Source organism: Phalacrocorax carbo, chromosome 18 (genome assembly GCF_963921805.1).
Source record: "Phalacrocorax carbo chromosome 18, bPhaCar2.1, whole genome shotgun sequence".
In the NCBI taxonomy this organism is placed as follows: domain Eukaryota; kingdom Metazoa; phylum Chordata; class Aves; order Suliformes; family Phalacrocoracidae; genus Phalacrocorax; species Phalacrocorax carbo.
Window position 1 is genome coordinate 11,311,811 of NC_087530.1, and position 15,044 is coordinate 11,326,854.

Genomic DNA, 15,044 nt, shown 5'->3' on the forward strand with positions numbered 1-15,044 from the left:
TACTTGCAATACATCCTTTCTCATCCAGTAACTCTTAACTCGAGCACTTGCTTGGACTGAGGTAACTAACCATGAAAGGACTTCCACATTTTCTTTCGCTGTCACAACGTTTCTCGAGAGGAGGTAACATGCTGGCATAAGCCTCAGCTGACTGATGATCATTTAGAACAGTGGAGGAACTCACTGAGCCAAACTCTTCTCTGATGCAGACTGCCTTGTAACCCCATGGGGTGAGAAGTTTATAAATCAAGGCAGAATACAGCCACAAGGCATAGAGAGAAGCTTTAAAAAAAGTCTCAAATTTATTACAGTACTTAGCAGACAAACTGATCATTAAAGCACCTTAGATTTAAAACCTCAGATCCAGCATCAGAATCAAAGCGGCGAAGAGGAATGAAGTTAGTGCCTTTTTTATTTTACACCAGCAGGAGTCCAGGTGATACCCTCAATGAGGAGGGCAGACAGGTGCACCGGCTAGAGCCCAGGGCATTTCAAAACCAGTAACATCTTTTCAAGCAGAACAGATGAGCAGTTTCTCTTGCAAGTTCAGTTCTGAGACACCCCGTATGCCTGCCACTGACCCTCAGGTGTGCTAAGATGCTGTCAGGCCCTGTTCTCCTCTGCTCCCTACCATGTCAGCTCTGTCCTTCCCAACGCTAACGTACCATAACGTGACCCCGCCAGCACAGGGCTCCTGCTCCAGAGACAGGCTGGCAGCCGACCTCGCTGGTCTGCAGGGTTGAAACGTAGTCTAGAAATAGGCATGGTAAAAACCAGGAGATTTGCTCAAAACATTGAAGTATGAGGCAGGGAGATAAAAATGGAGATATAGCAATTAAAAAAAGGTCACAGTGGCATTTCAGCCATGCAGTAACTTCAGAGTCAAGTAAGCGAATGTCATGTACAACATTTGCTATAGGATTACCCAAAGCCTGACCAAGCCAGCCCCACCGTGACTTTACGGGCACCCTGAGCCTACAGCTCCCGAGGAAGGAATGTCACACGCTTCTCTGCAAAGCCACAGAGAAAAGGCAAGGGCCGCTTCAGTAAGGGAGCTGCTCTGAGGAAACAGAAGGTCACTTAACTATGACAAAATGGTTCTAATTAGTCTTCTGCGCTGAAATGGGCCTAGAAAACAAACAAACTGAAGACGCTGTCTGCATTATGCCTCATAGATGAGTAACCTTTTAGTCTGGCCTGTAACATTAATGTGAATAGATGAAATTGTTACTGTGAGACACGATCCAAAGGAGCAAGTGGCAGCTCCACCACCAGCCTTAGAATTTCCATGGTAACACTGTGACCTATGTTTTTATTCACTTTATAAGCAAACAACATATTCCATGGCAAGTTTTAGGATACACCCACACCATACCTGTGCTGGCCAATCCTGGATGCAGCCTGAAATCCTCAGAGATGAGATTTCACATCCCTGCTTTGTCCTGAACTCATACTGCCTACAATGCCTCCAGAGCACAGGCTCCTTCTAGAAAGGGCACCTCCATTATTTAAGGCCAGCTGCACCACATCAGCACAGGGGTACACCGAGAGAGCTGGGACAGATGCACTGCCGGGGTCCGTCCGTCCTGTGGACAGGGAAACACCCTCTAGGCAAACAGACAAAGTCCGTGCTCACCCTGAATCAGGCTCCAGTGGCAGCTCCACAGTCTGAACATCAGCAAATTGAAGATTCCTCTTAGAGCATTGCACAGCTGCAGCTTTACTTCATGGCTTCATAAAAAACACAGCTCGCAGGTCACTTGCTTGGACTGGAGCACCTACAAAGCCTCACGTGAAGTTTCTCGAGCCCCATGATAGTTCCTGGAAGTGTCAGGAACCTCCTCTGTTGCATGGCTGCTGCCCTCCACATGCACTCACACCCTCTCTTCTGAAGCGGCAGAAGCCCAGGGTGCAAACACACATGGCTGCTTCAGTGCAGTCTCTGCCTGTGGCACAGTAGCCTCAGGAAACATGTTTTCCTCCTGCCACCACTACCGATTACTATTTGGCTTGGGGAAATTCACAGGTGCCCTCTTCTTACACACTCAGTGTTTTCACTGATGGCTGAAACATCATACCAAAAACAAAGGAAAGAAGTGAAGACAACTTCTTTTGAGCTTAAAAAGAAGCTTCTTCCAGTTTCAGGTAACTATTTCCTTTGGCTTGTACTGATGTAAACCGCTCAGAGTAGCCACGTTGTTTCTGCAATAACCACAGTGAAATTGGGTCAAGACCTGCTCCACAGCTCTGGCCCAAGGCCCATCATCTCTGCAGCACTAAGCACACCTTATACTTGCTGGGATCTTTCCCTCTCTCTTGCTTCCAGAGCCTTTCATGCACAGCCTGCCCAGAGCAGCCAACCTGCAGGAGGCAGACCAGTGCTGCACCCCACAGCAACAGCCCCAGCACTCCAGCAGCAGTAGCTGCCCTCCAGATAACCCAACTGAGCAAAACAGAAACTGCCTGATATAGGAGTATCAGGAAAAAAAACCCAGCATAACCCCCTCCTTTCTTCAGCAAAGGATCCTTGTATCTGAATCCCATCTCACCAGGATGCATCACTGCTCCCCCAGAGAGGAGGAAGTTTCCCAAATGCTCCACTTGCTGTCATTTTTATTTTTACTGCCCCGTGCCTTGGCTATCTTTTTTCTCTCACAGTTCCAGTACATGGAGATAAAGAAATCTAAAGCAGTATCTCAGTGTGGGGCCTCTGACACCTAAGCTGGGAGCAGGGGACTCTGGGAATGTCCAAAACTCCTTATCCCATGAGGGTGTATAAGTTACCTCCAAAGAATAAGCTCTTTGATCAGTTGTGGAATGTGAAGGAAGAGGTGGGATGCACCTCCTTTCCTTGCAGTCAAGAGACTCTAAAGATAAAAAAAAGCCAAGCCAAAATAGATGATCCTCAGGGAACAAAGTGCAGCAGAAGCTGAGTAAGTTGGGGCAGTTGCTGCACACTTGGCACCTCCATCCACATGGTGGGTCTCCTGTGTCTGTCTGGGGAGTTACAGAGCTGCACCCTTCTGCCGAGGAGTTGAATTAGCAGGTAAAGCAGCATAAAAACTGGCACGCCAAAGATTCACACCCACCTCATTTTCTGCATGAGGATTGTCCTCTGGAGGTAGAGAGGAGGGTTCTAGCCCCTGGATCTGCAGAGGAGGATCCTGCCCTTCCTTCCTCCATTTAGGCCTCCAATGTCCCAGTGATGGCTTTGCCACCTTCCTGCTCCTCAAAGACCACAGACCGCTCCCCTCACTGCATTTATCAATAACTTTAAACCTTTCTTAAACCTTTTTTTTCCTGGACCATAAACTACTGAAGTCAAGGCCTGCCTCCTTCCATTCACATTTAGGCTAGAGCCTTAATCCTGCTGGCAGTGCAGGGAGCCTCCACGTGTACAGCTTGGGTTATTACAGCAGAAAGCAGGCCTTTCCTACCAGGTAAAGACACTCGGGGTGAAAGTCCAGAGTGCCATGAACAGAAACATGCACGCACTGAGGACTCACTTCTTCAGCGTGCTGAGCTTCCCAGACCTAAGCCACCAACGCATGCAAGTAGGAATTTAACTGCAGGATACTGGTGGGCTGTACAGCCATAATACTGCCTCTCCCTACTCTCTCCAGCCAAGCTGAGCTGGCGTGGATTCGGGTACTTCTATATACATGCTACATCTTCAACTTATGTAGGAGAGGCCTTAGATGTGTTTCACTGGAGTCATCGGGTGAAAGCTAATCATACAGATTAAGCACTCTGCTGAAGCGTTCAGAAAGGTGAAGCATTCAAAAACTTGCAAAAGTGATAATAGTGAGATATGCAGAATTTCTGCAGGAAGGAAAGAGTTGACTTCTCTTTATTGGACTACTGGGATGAACAAAAGGGAGCCAGATTTTCTACTCTCAACATTTTTATAGGATAGCAACCTTCCTACCATGGTTATTTACAAAGAAATGTTACAGACTGTGTTAAATTATACACTGCAGAATTTCAAAAGACGGCTTAAAAAATGATTATTCTTTTTTTCCCCTCTTCTATAAACATTTGCAGTAATTTCTAGGGAACTTTATTTCTTTCCAAGTCCATATTTAAGGATCCCACAAGGATTGTGGTATATCCACGTGTACCTCTCGCTGCTTGATTCTTATCTGTGGCAACTAAATTTGCTTGGTTTCAAATACAATCTCAAGCCTGATACACCAACGGGCAGTGGGTATGAGAAGACTTCCCTGGAGAGCTTACGGATATGTTCCAAGCACAGAGAGGGCTTAAGCGCTGGTCCGGGGAGCCTGACAGTGGCTCGTTATCCAGGAGTCACATCAGCTCCATTTCCGTGTTCTCCTTATCTACAGTCAGAGAGAGGAATGAGCAGCTAGGAGCACCCATAAGGCTGAGTAAAACAACAGCTTTGTAAGCGTGCATCAGAGAGGCTCCTACTCCTCGGCTTTGACCAGGGCGCCCCAGGTCTCAGGCACCTGAACAGATCTACCATTTCCCCTCATGTCCATCAGAGATTCTCCCTCCAGCCTGAATGTGACCCCAGGGGTACTATGAGGGCATTACAAAGCGAGCAGGAGGCAACACTTCTCCTTGTTGGAAACTGGGGTTGGGGACTGCAGAAAAGGACTAGCAAAGACTCCAGCTGGCAGAAGCAGCTGCAAAAATGGCCATGATAATGGCTGCTTTTGCTGTTCCAGGGAGCCTCCTTAGACCTGCCTGGCCTGTCTCTGCACTGTCTGTACAACCCCTTCCTTCCCTCTGCCTCACAGGCGCTTCAACTCAGCTGCATTAAACCCCAGCCTTTTTCTACCTTTCCTACCACCATGGGTTATTCTTAGACCACATACTGTAAGTAAAGTGTCACTGGAGTTTCTCATGCTTGAAAAAAAAAAACCAAACTCAAAGAAAACTGCAGTACATAGTTTTAAAGCCCTTCCATTCACAAAGTTAGCACAATTCAGCCAAGGACAACTTGAAGGTCATTAGAACAGATTCAAGAAAAAAGGCAGGGACTCATTCAGCTGGCTGTCAAAGACTGTGATTGGGCTTGCTCTTTTGGCAAGAGGCATTTCCTGCCTGCAGAGGTTTAAACACACACACAGTTTATGCAAAATGGTAACATCACTCTACACTACGTTGTATTTAATAAGTTTATCCCCCGAAAACAGTTCAACACTACAGAACAATCCACTACTTGTTCACACAGGATTTTCTGCAGATTCCACAGGATTTTCTACAGTAGTGAATTTATTGTCTGCAAAATGTCTTCTTTCCTCACAGAGGAGACACAATCCTGTTAGAAGTCAAGTGAGTTTCTCTTGTGCTCTCTTGCCCATTAAGCAGAGCTCATCCTAAGCAGACAGAGACAATATCTGCATCTAAAAAATTAACACATTAGCTAGCACATGCTGGTGCCCTCAACTAGACAAGGCAAATCTCATTTAACCCCTGTTGAAGAAAACCCCAGGAATAAATCCAGAGTTTACCTTTGCCAGCAAAGGCAGACTGCTGCACGTACACTAAGCACATCAGTTACCACGCTATAACTCACCTTTTTTTATTCCCCAGCAAAAGCAAGACCTAGGATTGACAAACCAGTGCAGAAGCCTTGTGCAGTGCAGTCTTTCACTTCCCTGCTGAAACTTCTTCCATGGACATCAGCTCTAGGGGTGAATTTATGACAGGGCACTTGTCCACTAACACTGAACGTGCCCCCCACAGCCCACAGCCCACCCAATCCTTGAGGCACCAAACTGCCTTTTCTCCTCAAGGGCTTCAAAGATCCAGAGGGCGACTCCTCCTGCCTCTCTGCTGCTGAGATCTCACACTAACCCTTTATATGATAAATAAATGCAATTTTATTCTGAAGCCTATTAATAATTAGGTGCATGCACACACATATATAAACAAGGTATGTCAATTCTCTTACCTGAGCCGTTTCTACCTTCAGGATGGTTTTGTGAAAGATATTCTCCAAAAGCCCTTGCCGCTCTGCATATCCAAGCATCACAGAAGGCAGCAAATGAGAGAAAGAAAGAAATGGGTAATGGTTAAAGGCCAAGGAAAGAAGGAACAGTTCAATATACTGCTGTTTTCCTGCAGCTGCCTTTCCCTCATCTTCAGGTGACATCAATTCAAACATGCTGCAGTAGCAGTGGGGGCTTCCTGGTTAAGACACCTCAGTTTTCCCTTGGCCAAAGGGGAAAGCAGAGTTGGACTACAAGCCCAGGACTATTTTAGTCTTTAGCTTCTCTATTAAAACTGAAGAAGATTGAAATGCACCTGCATTAAATTTGGCCTTGTTTCTGTGATGCACATAGGAACTGGACTGCTGTCTCTAACCACCCTGAGTTAAACCCCTCCTGGGTTTAACTCCACCCCCGTTCCAACCATCACCCCAGCCTTCCACTCTGGGTCTGAATGCTCCTATCTGTGAGCTATCGCAGCTTAGACATTAATGCTAATACCCATTTTGCCTACCTTCAAGCACCAGTATTTGGGTGACTGGACAACCTTATTTGAGACCCCCACAACACCCCACAAAAGCAATTCCTGGTTCTCCGATGGATTCAGATCCCATGGATGACTGAGATTTTACTGAAGTATATTAAGAATCAACCAGGCAGTGTGAGCTCAACCCTTATCACACATCAAGGCCTACATAAGAGAGCAAACCTATGAATATTCCAACCACAGAAAAGGTTTCTGCTTTCAACCCACACAGGAAACGAATCCTTGGTCAAGGCATGCATTCCCTGGTATACAGTAAATAAAATCTCCAGTCTCCTATTACCAGGACATTTGTAACATCCTGCTGCTGCGCTTGCTCTCCTGTACCCAACAGACCTAGGGCTGAAGACAGCTAATACTAGCTTTTCCCCAGCCATCCATTTTCCCCAGGTTTGTTGAACAATCTCTCCAAGGTCTGCAGCATCACAGTCAGGCTAATGTTTGCCAGTGGACAGGCTGGGGTGGAGGCTCGCAAACAGTGAGATGAAACAGCCACCCACCTCCTTGGCAAGCCAAGCCAACAAAACCCAGCAGCCAAGCACTCTCAGCCTGCAAGCGCACCAGCAGCTCCTGGGGGAGGAGATGAAGACTTGCTGCAACAGGGAAGACTCTCCATACCAAAGCACCACTTCATTCAGAGGTGCTCAACCTCAGAACATCCCTCTCCAGTTCAAGCTGCCACAAAAGGCCATGCTCGTAACAGCCATTAATCATCTAAGTGGAATATGGCTTTGATCTCCAAAGCAACCTTCTGCTTTGCTACCCAATATGGCAGCATATCCCAACCTGTGTAGCCAGGATTTTTCCCCCACTGCTTTTATACACAGCCTCCCAAAAAGGGAAAAGATTAACAAAGCTACAATATACCTCCCAGAGCGACTAGAGCTGGAAGAAGTAGGAAGTCCATTTGTTATCCACTGCCAGCAACAGGGGATCGATATGAACGATGAAGAAAGCGTAATTTAATCTCCCTGGGACTAAAATTCAGCAAAGCCACATGCAAAATGCTTTGGAGCAGCGCAGCTGGGGCCGTGCAAGAAGCAAGGTTTAACATTCTGCATCATTACAGGCTAACATGCAGCGCTAAGGGTTTTTTTGTTTCCAGATTCTTGCTGTCTAGTACCAGGCTGTACCTTTAGACACTTGCCTGGGGTGGCAGCTGCCCAAACTATCTTCCTTAATGCCTAAGCACCCCCAGAGGCAGTCACGAAGAGGGTCACGTGAGGGAGCTGTACAATTAGCGTACAATCCCCACTACGAAGGGCAGAGGGATGACCATCGTGGTTCACCCATACAGGAGGGCAAGCACCTCATGGATGTTCCTTGCACCCACTACCTTACAGTCAGGGCAAAAAACAGGACTCGGTCCTGGAGCAGCACACACAGGTCAAGCTGGGAGCTGGAGAACGGCAACTTCAGGGAAGTGGTTGAGTCACCATCCCTGGAGGTATTTAAAAGATGTGTAGCCGTGGCACTTAGGAGCACAGTTTAGTGGTGGACTTGGCAGTGCTTGGTTTATGGTTGGACTCTATGACCTTAAGGGTCTTTTCCAACCTAAATGATTCTATGATTCTAACAGCAGGCTATGCAGCTGCAAGAGCGCTCCTGAGCTACTCCTGCACGCCACCTTAGAGGTGGTTAAGGCTCAGCCAAAGCCACAGCTGATCTCATGTAGCACTGGCAACAGCCCCACTTTGAGCAGATGGTTGGGCTCGAGACTTCCAAGCTCTCTTCCACCAAGACTTCTGGGATTCCAAGGTTTCCCACGGAAATGTGTGTCCTTGCAAGGCATCATCACCACCATTCACAAACAGGGCACTTACACCCTTGGGAAAGACTTTGAAGCTTCTCTTGTGCATCAGTCATTCCATGTAGAAAAAATAACAAGCAAGTTGTCAGGTAAATTATCACTAAAAGAACATAGTGATTTACACAAAAAATGCTGAAATATGATGATAAAATTCAGCCTGTACCTAGTTCAAAAGCTCCAAAAGCATGTTAATCCATCTATCATTCTTGCCATTCAACTCTCTGCCAATGCCTAAAGCTGATCTGTCTGCCTTAAAATCTGAACCAACGCTTCACCCTTAGCCTGCAAACCACAAGCTCAAAAAATTAGTACCAAGCACTTCCTAAGACCCAAACTGCAAATGGCTAACATGGAGCCAGAGAGAAGCACTGCCACCCTCCATCCCACCTTGTTCCACAGCGAAAATAGCATCACTCAGAATAAGAGCCCAAGTTTAAAGGTGCTGCAGTGTGTCTAACCTCACTCCTGTTTCCCCAAGCAGATAAGGTAGAGGAATAAAAGCCTAAGTGCCAGAGCTCCCAGAGAGCCAGCAATACCCAGACATCTCCTCGCAGGTCAGAAGCACAGTCAAGGAGCACAGAGCTAGTCAAAAACGTTGCTGCCTGGCCCAGGCTGAACCTGCAGTTCTGTCGCTACCGTTCCACTGCTCTCAGACACTGCAGGCCAACCTAAGACCAAACGAATGCGGATGCTTGATCACAGTTATCTAGCAACAGCTAATAAGGCAATGACGCCTGCACGGTACAATGTGCGACGGGGGTTTTCCAGCCAATTACACTGCGAACTTCAGACTAATTTTTTTGCCTATTATCTCAGTGGTTCCTTTCTACACTCCTGTTTCCCAAGTGCCACCAGCTTCTCCTTGGCTGTGCCTCAGCTGATCTCCCACAGATGTCTCTATGTGCCCTTTGCCAAGGGGACTCTGCTGGCCATGCTAGCTCCTTATGCCTAGTTTCCCCTTGCCAAGCCTTCTGTGTTCCTTCACTGTCCTCACTGTGCTCACAGTCACCACAGTTTACCAGCATCTGCCCGTATCATTAATGTGCCATCTACCCCCTCTCCTCGGCTACCTACTGCCTTGATCAAAATAAAGTCAGAACAAAATTCAAACAGATGGTAGCTGCTCTGTTCATCCCATTCTTTTCTATTTCTTTTATCCCACACTGTATTAATACAAGTCACACAACTGTAGTTTTCTCTCAGCTCAGTTTTGCCTCCACTATCCCAGCCAATGTAGTTCAAGTCCCATTAAGCCTTCTGATGGCATTGGACAGAAAACCCTTCAGCTGGACTCAGAGCAGAGACACCTCAGGATAATTTAACTGGCAAGAGATAAAAAAGGAAACTTGTTTCACATAAATGAGATGAAGTACAAGGTGCCTTACACATACACAGGCCGATGAGCTATAACCCTGAGTGTACGACACTGCAAAGGCTGCATACAAATGAGCAGGTAGTACTGACAGGTAATCAGCTGACGACATGACAAGTTTAGCCCTGACTCATCTAGAGAGAGGTTTTGATCTTAGCAGCAGATCAGACCTGCATGTTACACAGTCAGCACAGCTTGATTTAATGGAAGGACATCACCCAGGGACCATAGCCTTGGTACTTTGTACTAACCAGTCCAACCGGTAAAGACAAGGCTGCCATTGCCTCAAAGAAAGCAGCACCATATTCTCTGGCTTCTTCTCCATCAGAGGAACCTCAAGAGTGTAGAGGGTGGGATGGGGTAGCACAACGCAGCAATTACTGAGGGCATTTATCAGTACTCACTGTGCATTAGGTGTCAAAGATGGACTCGGGTCTGGAAGAGAAAATGACTGAGATTTTGCAAAGAAGCATAGATGCTCTAGACATACATTTGCTAGAAGGAGGAAAGCCGCCAAATAACAAAGATCTCAATTACAATATGATGAGCGTGGAATAGCCTTCGTATCTCTGAAATAATCATGTCAACAGGATAAAAGGGGCATTGACGCACACTAGCAGCTCTGAGAAATCGATGCACACAAATTTATCCAATCCACCAAACTAACACTGAACTGAGTGAAGAAATGGGTATTGAAACACTCAAGAGATACATGAAAGACCTCAGATAACTCCATTTGGAGCATAGCAGCAAGCTAAGCAGAACCTGGACTATTCAGGAGTGTTACATGGAAAAATAGAAGACACCCACCACCTTCCCGCATTCCTTCAGAAGTAATGCCCAGAGGAGTTGCAGCAGGAATCTATTGTGACAGCATCTGACTGCTGCATCTCAGGAAAACAGGAGAGAAGATACCTCCTGCATCATCAAGACCTATGTCATCCTACAGCAGCAATCCTGCTCTTGTCACCAAGCAGAGAGGGGAAACCGCTGGTATACCCATAGTTAACAGCTCAGTCATTAAAGACTGTTGACATCTTTGTTGTTTAAACCTAATAGTAGCAATACCCTGACAAAAATTAGTTTTCTGAAATAATGACGTAGGGAGATGGTAGCTGGAAAATTTTAATTTTCAATTTTAAAATTTTTAATTTTCACTCTCAAGAAAGGCATATTGGACGTCAGCGATGGATCTTAAAGTCAAAGATCCCATAGCCCTGGAAGAATTTATAGTCACAAAGCTTGGACAGGTGGAGAGAGGACAGAGCAGGAAGGAGTTAAAATAACAAGGTAATCAAAGCATGAGAGAGTTCATACCACTCACAGGAAAATTCACAAGCAGAAAACAGAAAGCTAGACTCAAGAAGAACCCGATAAGCGAAAAATTGCTCACGCAGTAAGAAACCTGGGATAAGGAGCACAATCAAATACCTCGGCATTTTGTCAGTGCACAATTTACCCTTTTGCAGCAACCAATGCTTCGTGTCCTGTTTTAAACCCACTCTCTAGCCCTCTCTAATTAATAGAGAGGGAGTGAGACCAAATTCTTCTCTCTCAATGGGGTATCTTGGATGAGACACCAAAGTCTTGAAGTTGGGTAAGGTGAATCAAATGCTCAACTCAAATATTTCTCGTGATAACCATAGCAAGGAGAGATGGTTCTGGGACATCCAGCAAAAGTCTCATGTCTGTTTGCTTCACTATCACATGCTCCCAAAGTAAAGGTGTAGGCCAGTATTGTTCTGTAGGCAGCAAGGACAAAGAGAGCTCATTTCTAAACGCTTTCGTTCATCCATGCCCTTGAAAGTGTACCAAGGAAGCCAAGGAGTGGGTGTCAGACACCACGCAGGCCAGGACCCTGAAGAGAACCTGCACAAGCCCAAACCGCAGCAGCCTGGGAGCTGTCAGCGCAGGGGCAGCACCAAGGTCACGACTCAAGGACAACTGCGTCATCCCTGCCTTCAACACTTGTGCCCCAGGAGCTGCAAGGCAATAAAACACACACAAAAAGGAAAATACAGTACAACACAGTGAGATCTCACATACAAGCACTTCAAATTTGATCAAAGCAACAGCACTAGGCCACAGTCACTTTCTGGGTACCGTACACAGAATGAGTGCACAGTTTGCTCTAACTCTCTCAGGAGAGGACAAGACTACAGAGACCAAAGTTGGCAGCATCACAGATGCTCTCTCAACAACGCTAGCACAGAGCAACTGTGCCATTATTTTGTAAGAAGCTATTTAAAAGATCTAGCACACAACAAACTGCATGGAGCTTAATTAATTCTCCTGGGACAGGAGACTCCCCTAGGTTGCTCTGCAGAGATTTTAATTTAAGAATCTAGGGAGCCTGCACCTTCTGCTTATATTACATTACTCACAACAGCAAAAAAAATGATGCTCCCTGCTCAGTAAGAGTCAAATGCACAGCAGACATTCCAGCCCGGCATAATAAATATACATCAGCGGCCACTTGGACTTGCAGTGAATTTCAGGAGATTATTTTTCTCTTAAAAAGAAGAGTCAGGAGGAATACGAACAGGGCAGAGGTCAGGAGGTGCAGAGAAACAATCCCAGGGCATCTCCTCCCACAGCACGAGGACAGGATCCCACAGCTGCCTACACGAAACCGCAGGGGACCTAATCATTGCAGCAGTGCTACCCACACAGGTGATCCAAGTCCCCAACCCTCTTGGGAAGGACAGAATAGTCTAGCTTTGTAGCTTTACCTACTGTCCTGCAGAGCCTCCTGGGAGGAGGCTCTAAGGGTCTATCTTCTATAAGGAAGATAAGGATACGGGGGATACATGGAGGAGGTCCCAGGGCAGAGCACAGGAGCCACGTGCGATGCGCTCCAGGAAGCCTGGAGGAAACCTTTCAGCAGGTGGGTCATCACCACTGTAGAAATTCTAAGGGTGGCAGAGCCCTCACGAGGCAGGGACTGAAACGTGCCTGGGATGGCAGGGTGGAGGCACACTGGCGGCGCTCGTGCCCACCAGCACCTTCTCCAAGCAAAGAGGCAATGCAGGGAGCTCCTCAACAAGTTCTCTGCCCTCCCCAAAGGCTTTTTCAGTCAGGCATTTCTATAGCAGGGCATGAACAGGGAGACATGTGAGAGCACCTGTCCTGTGCCGTGGTCTACATGACCAGACGCTCCTCAAGGAATTTATGTTCCACAGCCCAAGTCGACTCTGCTAACCTTTCTGGCCAAACCACCACAATTCACACCACCAAGTGAGACCTCAGAGCTCCTGCATAACAGTAGCAGCGGCTTGCCAGCAGTTACAGCAGGTACGTAGCAAACCAGAATCCCGGAGACACCTCCTGAATTCTAGAGTTGATCCTACTTGAGTAGCATCTGACCATCCTGGTGTGGGCTAAAAGGCGTTGTGTTCAAAACGTGTTAGTCGCTGTCAAACACCCACGCTACTGTTTGAAATCTGATTACTGAATATGTCATTTGTGTGACTGGCTGCCTAATCTTATACCCAGGACCCCATTACAACAGTTATGGTGCATTTTGTGTCATTTCGGTATCTCCACCTGGCTGACATCTGCGAAAATGAATGCCACTTCCAGATCTTTGAACACCATTGAAAGCGCTCACGTTTTTGTTACTGGTTACGAACACGATGCATCATCATAAGGTGGGGAAAAGTTCCAGGTTCTGCCTGGACAGCTTTCCCCAGAGGCACTCCAGACTTTGAAGGATGGATTTCTTTACAATGCAAACAGCAATATAGAGACATCTTTGGATCATTTCACTTCAAACCATAAGACTGTCTTTCTTCCCGGCATAGCAGAGATGCCGTAATGCCGAGTTACAGTCACAGAGAGGTGACTGAGATCTCTCAGCAGTACGGATCGAGTCCTGCACATGACTCTGGGTTATTCTAATGCAATTTTGTCTAACACAAAGGAGGTGTTATATAATGCAGCTGAAAAGTTTATTTCTTCCTATTTTTTTCAGCAGCAAAGAGCCAGTCTAGATGTAGCAGAGACAGTGACAGCCCTACCCCTTCGCACAGCTGTGCTGTAGGAGCAGCTAAAAAGCTGCGCCAATGCCCCCAAACAGTCACCAGGTGATTGCCGTGACACTAGCGCTGCAGCGTGGGAGACAGGTCGTTTCCATCCTTCTGGGCAAAGAGCAAAACCCACCTGCAACGGCTTTTTAAACTTAACTACAATCAAGCAACATATACATTTTCTGTGATCTCCCATGTTTGATACTAAAAAGCACTGGGACCAGACAGCGAGTGAAATTCTACGCTGTAAGACAAAATATAAAAACAGAACACGCACAATATAGAACCCAAATCTTTTAACTGGTCAATGCAGTGCCTTGGGACACTGCCAGAGAGGGCAGATGTGGGGGGTCCAAATTTTCAGGCCATAGGTTTTCCATTCCAAGGAGCAAGACCCCTTACATAAAGCTGCTGACTTTGCCCTCGGACATCCAGATGGCATTTCAGCTGCTGAAAAACCACTCCGCAAACCAACTAGGCTTCCAACTCCCGAACATTAGGAAGATCCAGCCCTGACAGCTCCACCTCTGACCCGCTCCTTGCCAACCTAGCAAAAACCTGTAGATGATATTAGCAGGGCCGGCAGCAAGAATCAGGGACACCTTTGGCGAAAATGACCTCTCCCAAGGCCGAGGGCCCCCGTGTGCGGGGGGAGCCCAGTCACCAGCCAGCTGCGAGGGGGTGGCTGCTTTTGGGGGGCACCGCGGCAGCCAGCGAGGGGGACTCGCCGGTCGTGTCCGGCGGGCGCAGGCCGGGGTCCCTCCCAGCCCCCCCCAGCCCAGGCTGCCATTCCCCAGCCCCGGGGGAGAGCACCCTGCCCCGACGGCCCCGCACAGCCGCCGCTCGGGCCCTGGGGGACAAGACCCGGGGTCGCGCCCCGCCGCCGGGCGCCTCGGCTCCTTGTCCCGAGGGTCTCGGGGCCTCCCCCCCGGCTCGGCGCCCCGCGGGCCGGGCTCCCGGCGCGGCCGGGATCCCCCCCGCGGCACGGCGGGGCTCGTTCCCCCGGCACCCACCTCACTTTGGCCGCCACCGACGACATAGCCTCGTTCCTCAGCGTCTTCCTTTTGGACACGGCTGTGCCCATATTCGCGCGGGGGGGGGGGGGGAGCCGCCGGGGGAGCGCTCATCGCACGACCCCGCGGCTGCCCATGCCGCGGCGGGGCCGGGTGCCGGGGCGCCTGGCCGCCCCTCGCTGCCGCGCTCCCTCAGCGCCCCGCCATGCCGCGGCGCCCCCCGCCCCGCCGCGCCCCGCCGCGCCGCCCTGCGCCGCGCTGCCCCCGGCGAGTGCGGCGCTCCGCCGCGGCCGCTGCCTCCTCATTGACTGCGGCAG

At 48.4% G+C, this 15,044-nt stretch overlaps 1 protein-coding gene across 6 annotated transcripts in view; it reads right to left on the reverse strand.

Annotated features, from left to right (window-relative positions):
- The window catches only part of NSMF (NMDA receptor synaptonuclear signaling and neuronal migration factor), a 51,852-nt gene extending 36,808 nt beyond the window's left edge, over window positions 1-15,044 (reverse strand). For 2 of the 6 annotated variants that reach the window (XM_064468436.1, XM_064468433.1), the window contains exons 1-2: window positions 14,728-15,044; window positions 5,924-5,985 (exon numbers count right to left, since the gene is read on the reverse strand). In XM_064468436.1, coding sequence (XP_064324506.1) covers window positions 5,924-5,985; window positions 14,728-14,798 — 133 coding nt within the window. In that variant the 5' untranslated portion in view covers window positions 14,799-15,044. The remainder of the gene's footprint in view (window positions 1-5,923; window positions 5,986-14,727) is intronic. The other 4 variants (XM_064468432.1, XM_064468435.1, XM_064468431.1 and 1 more) reach the window with 4 other exon arrangements.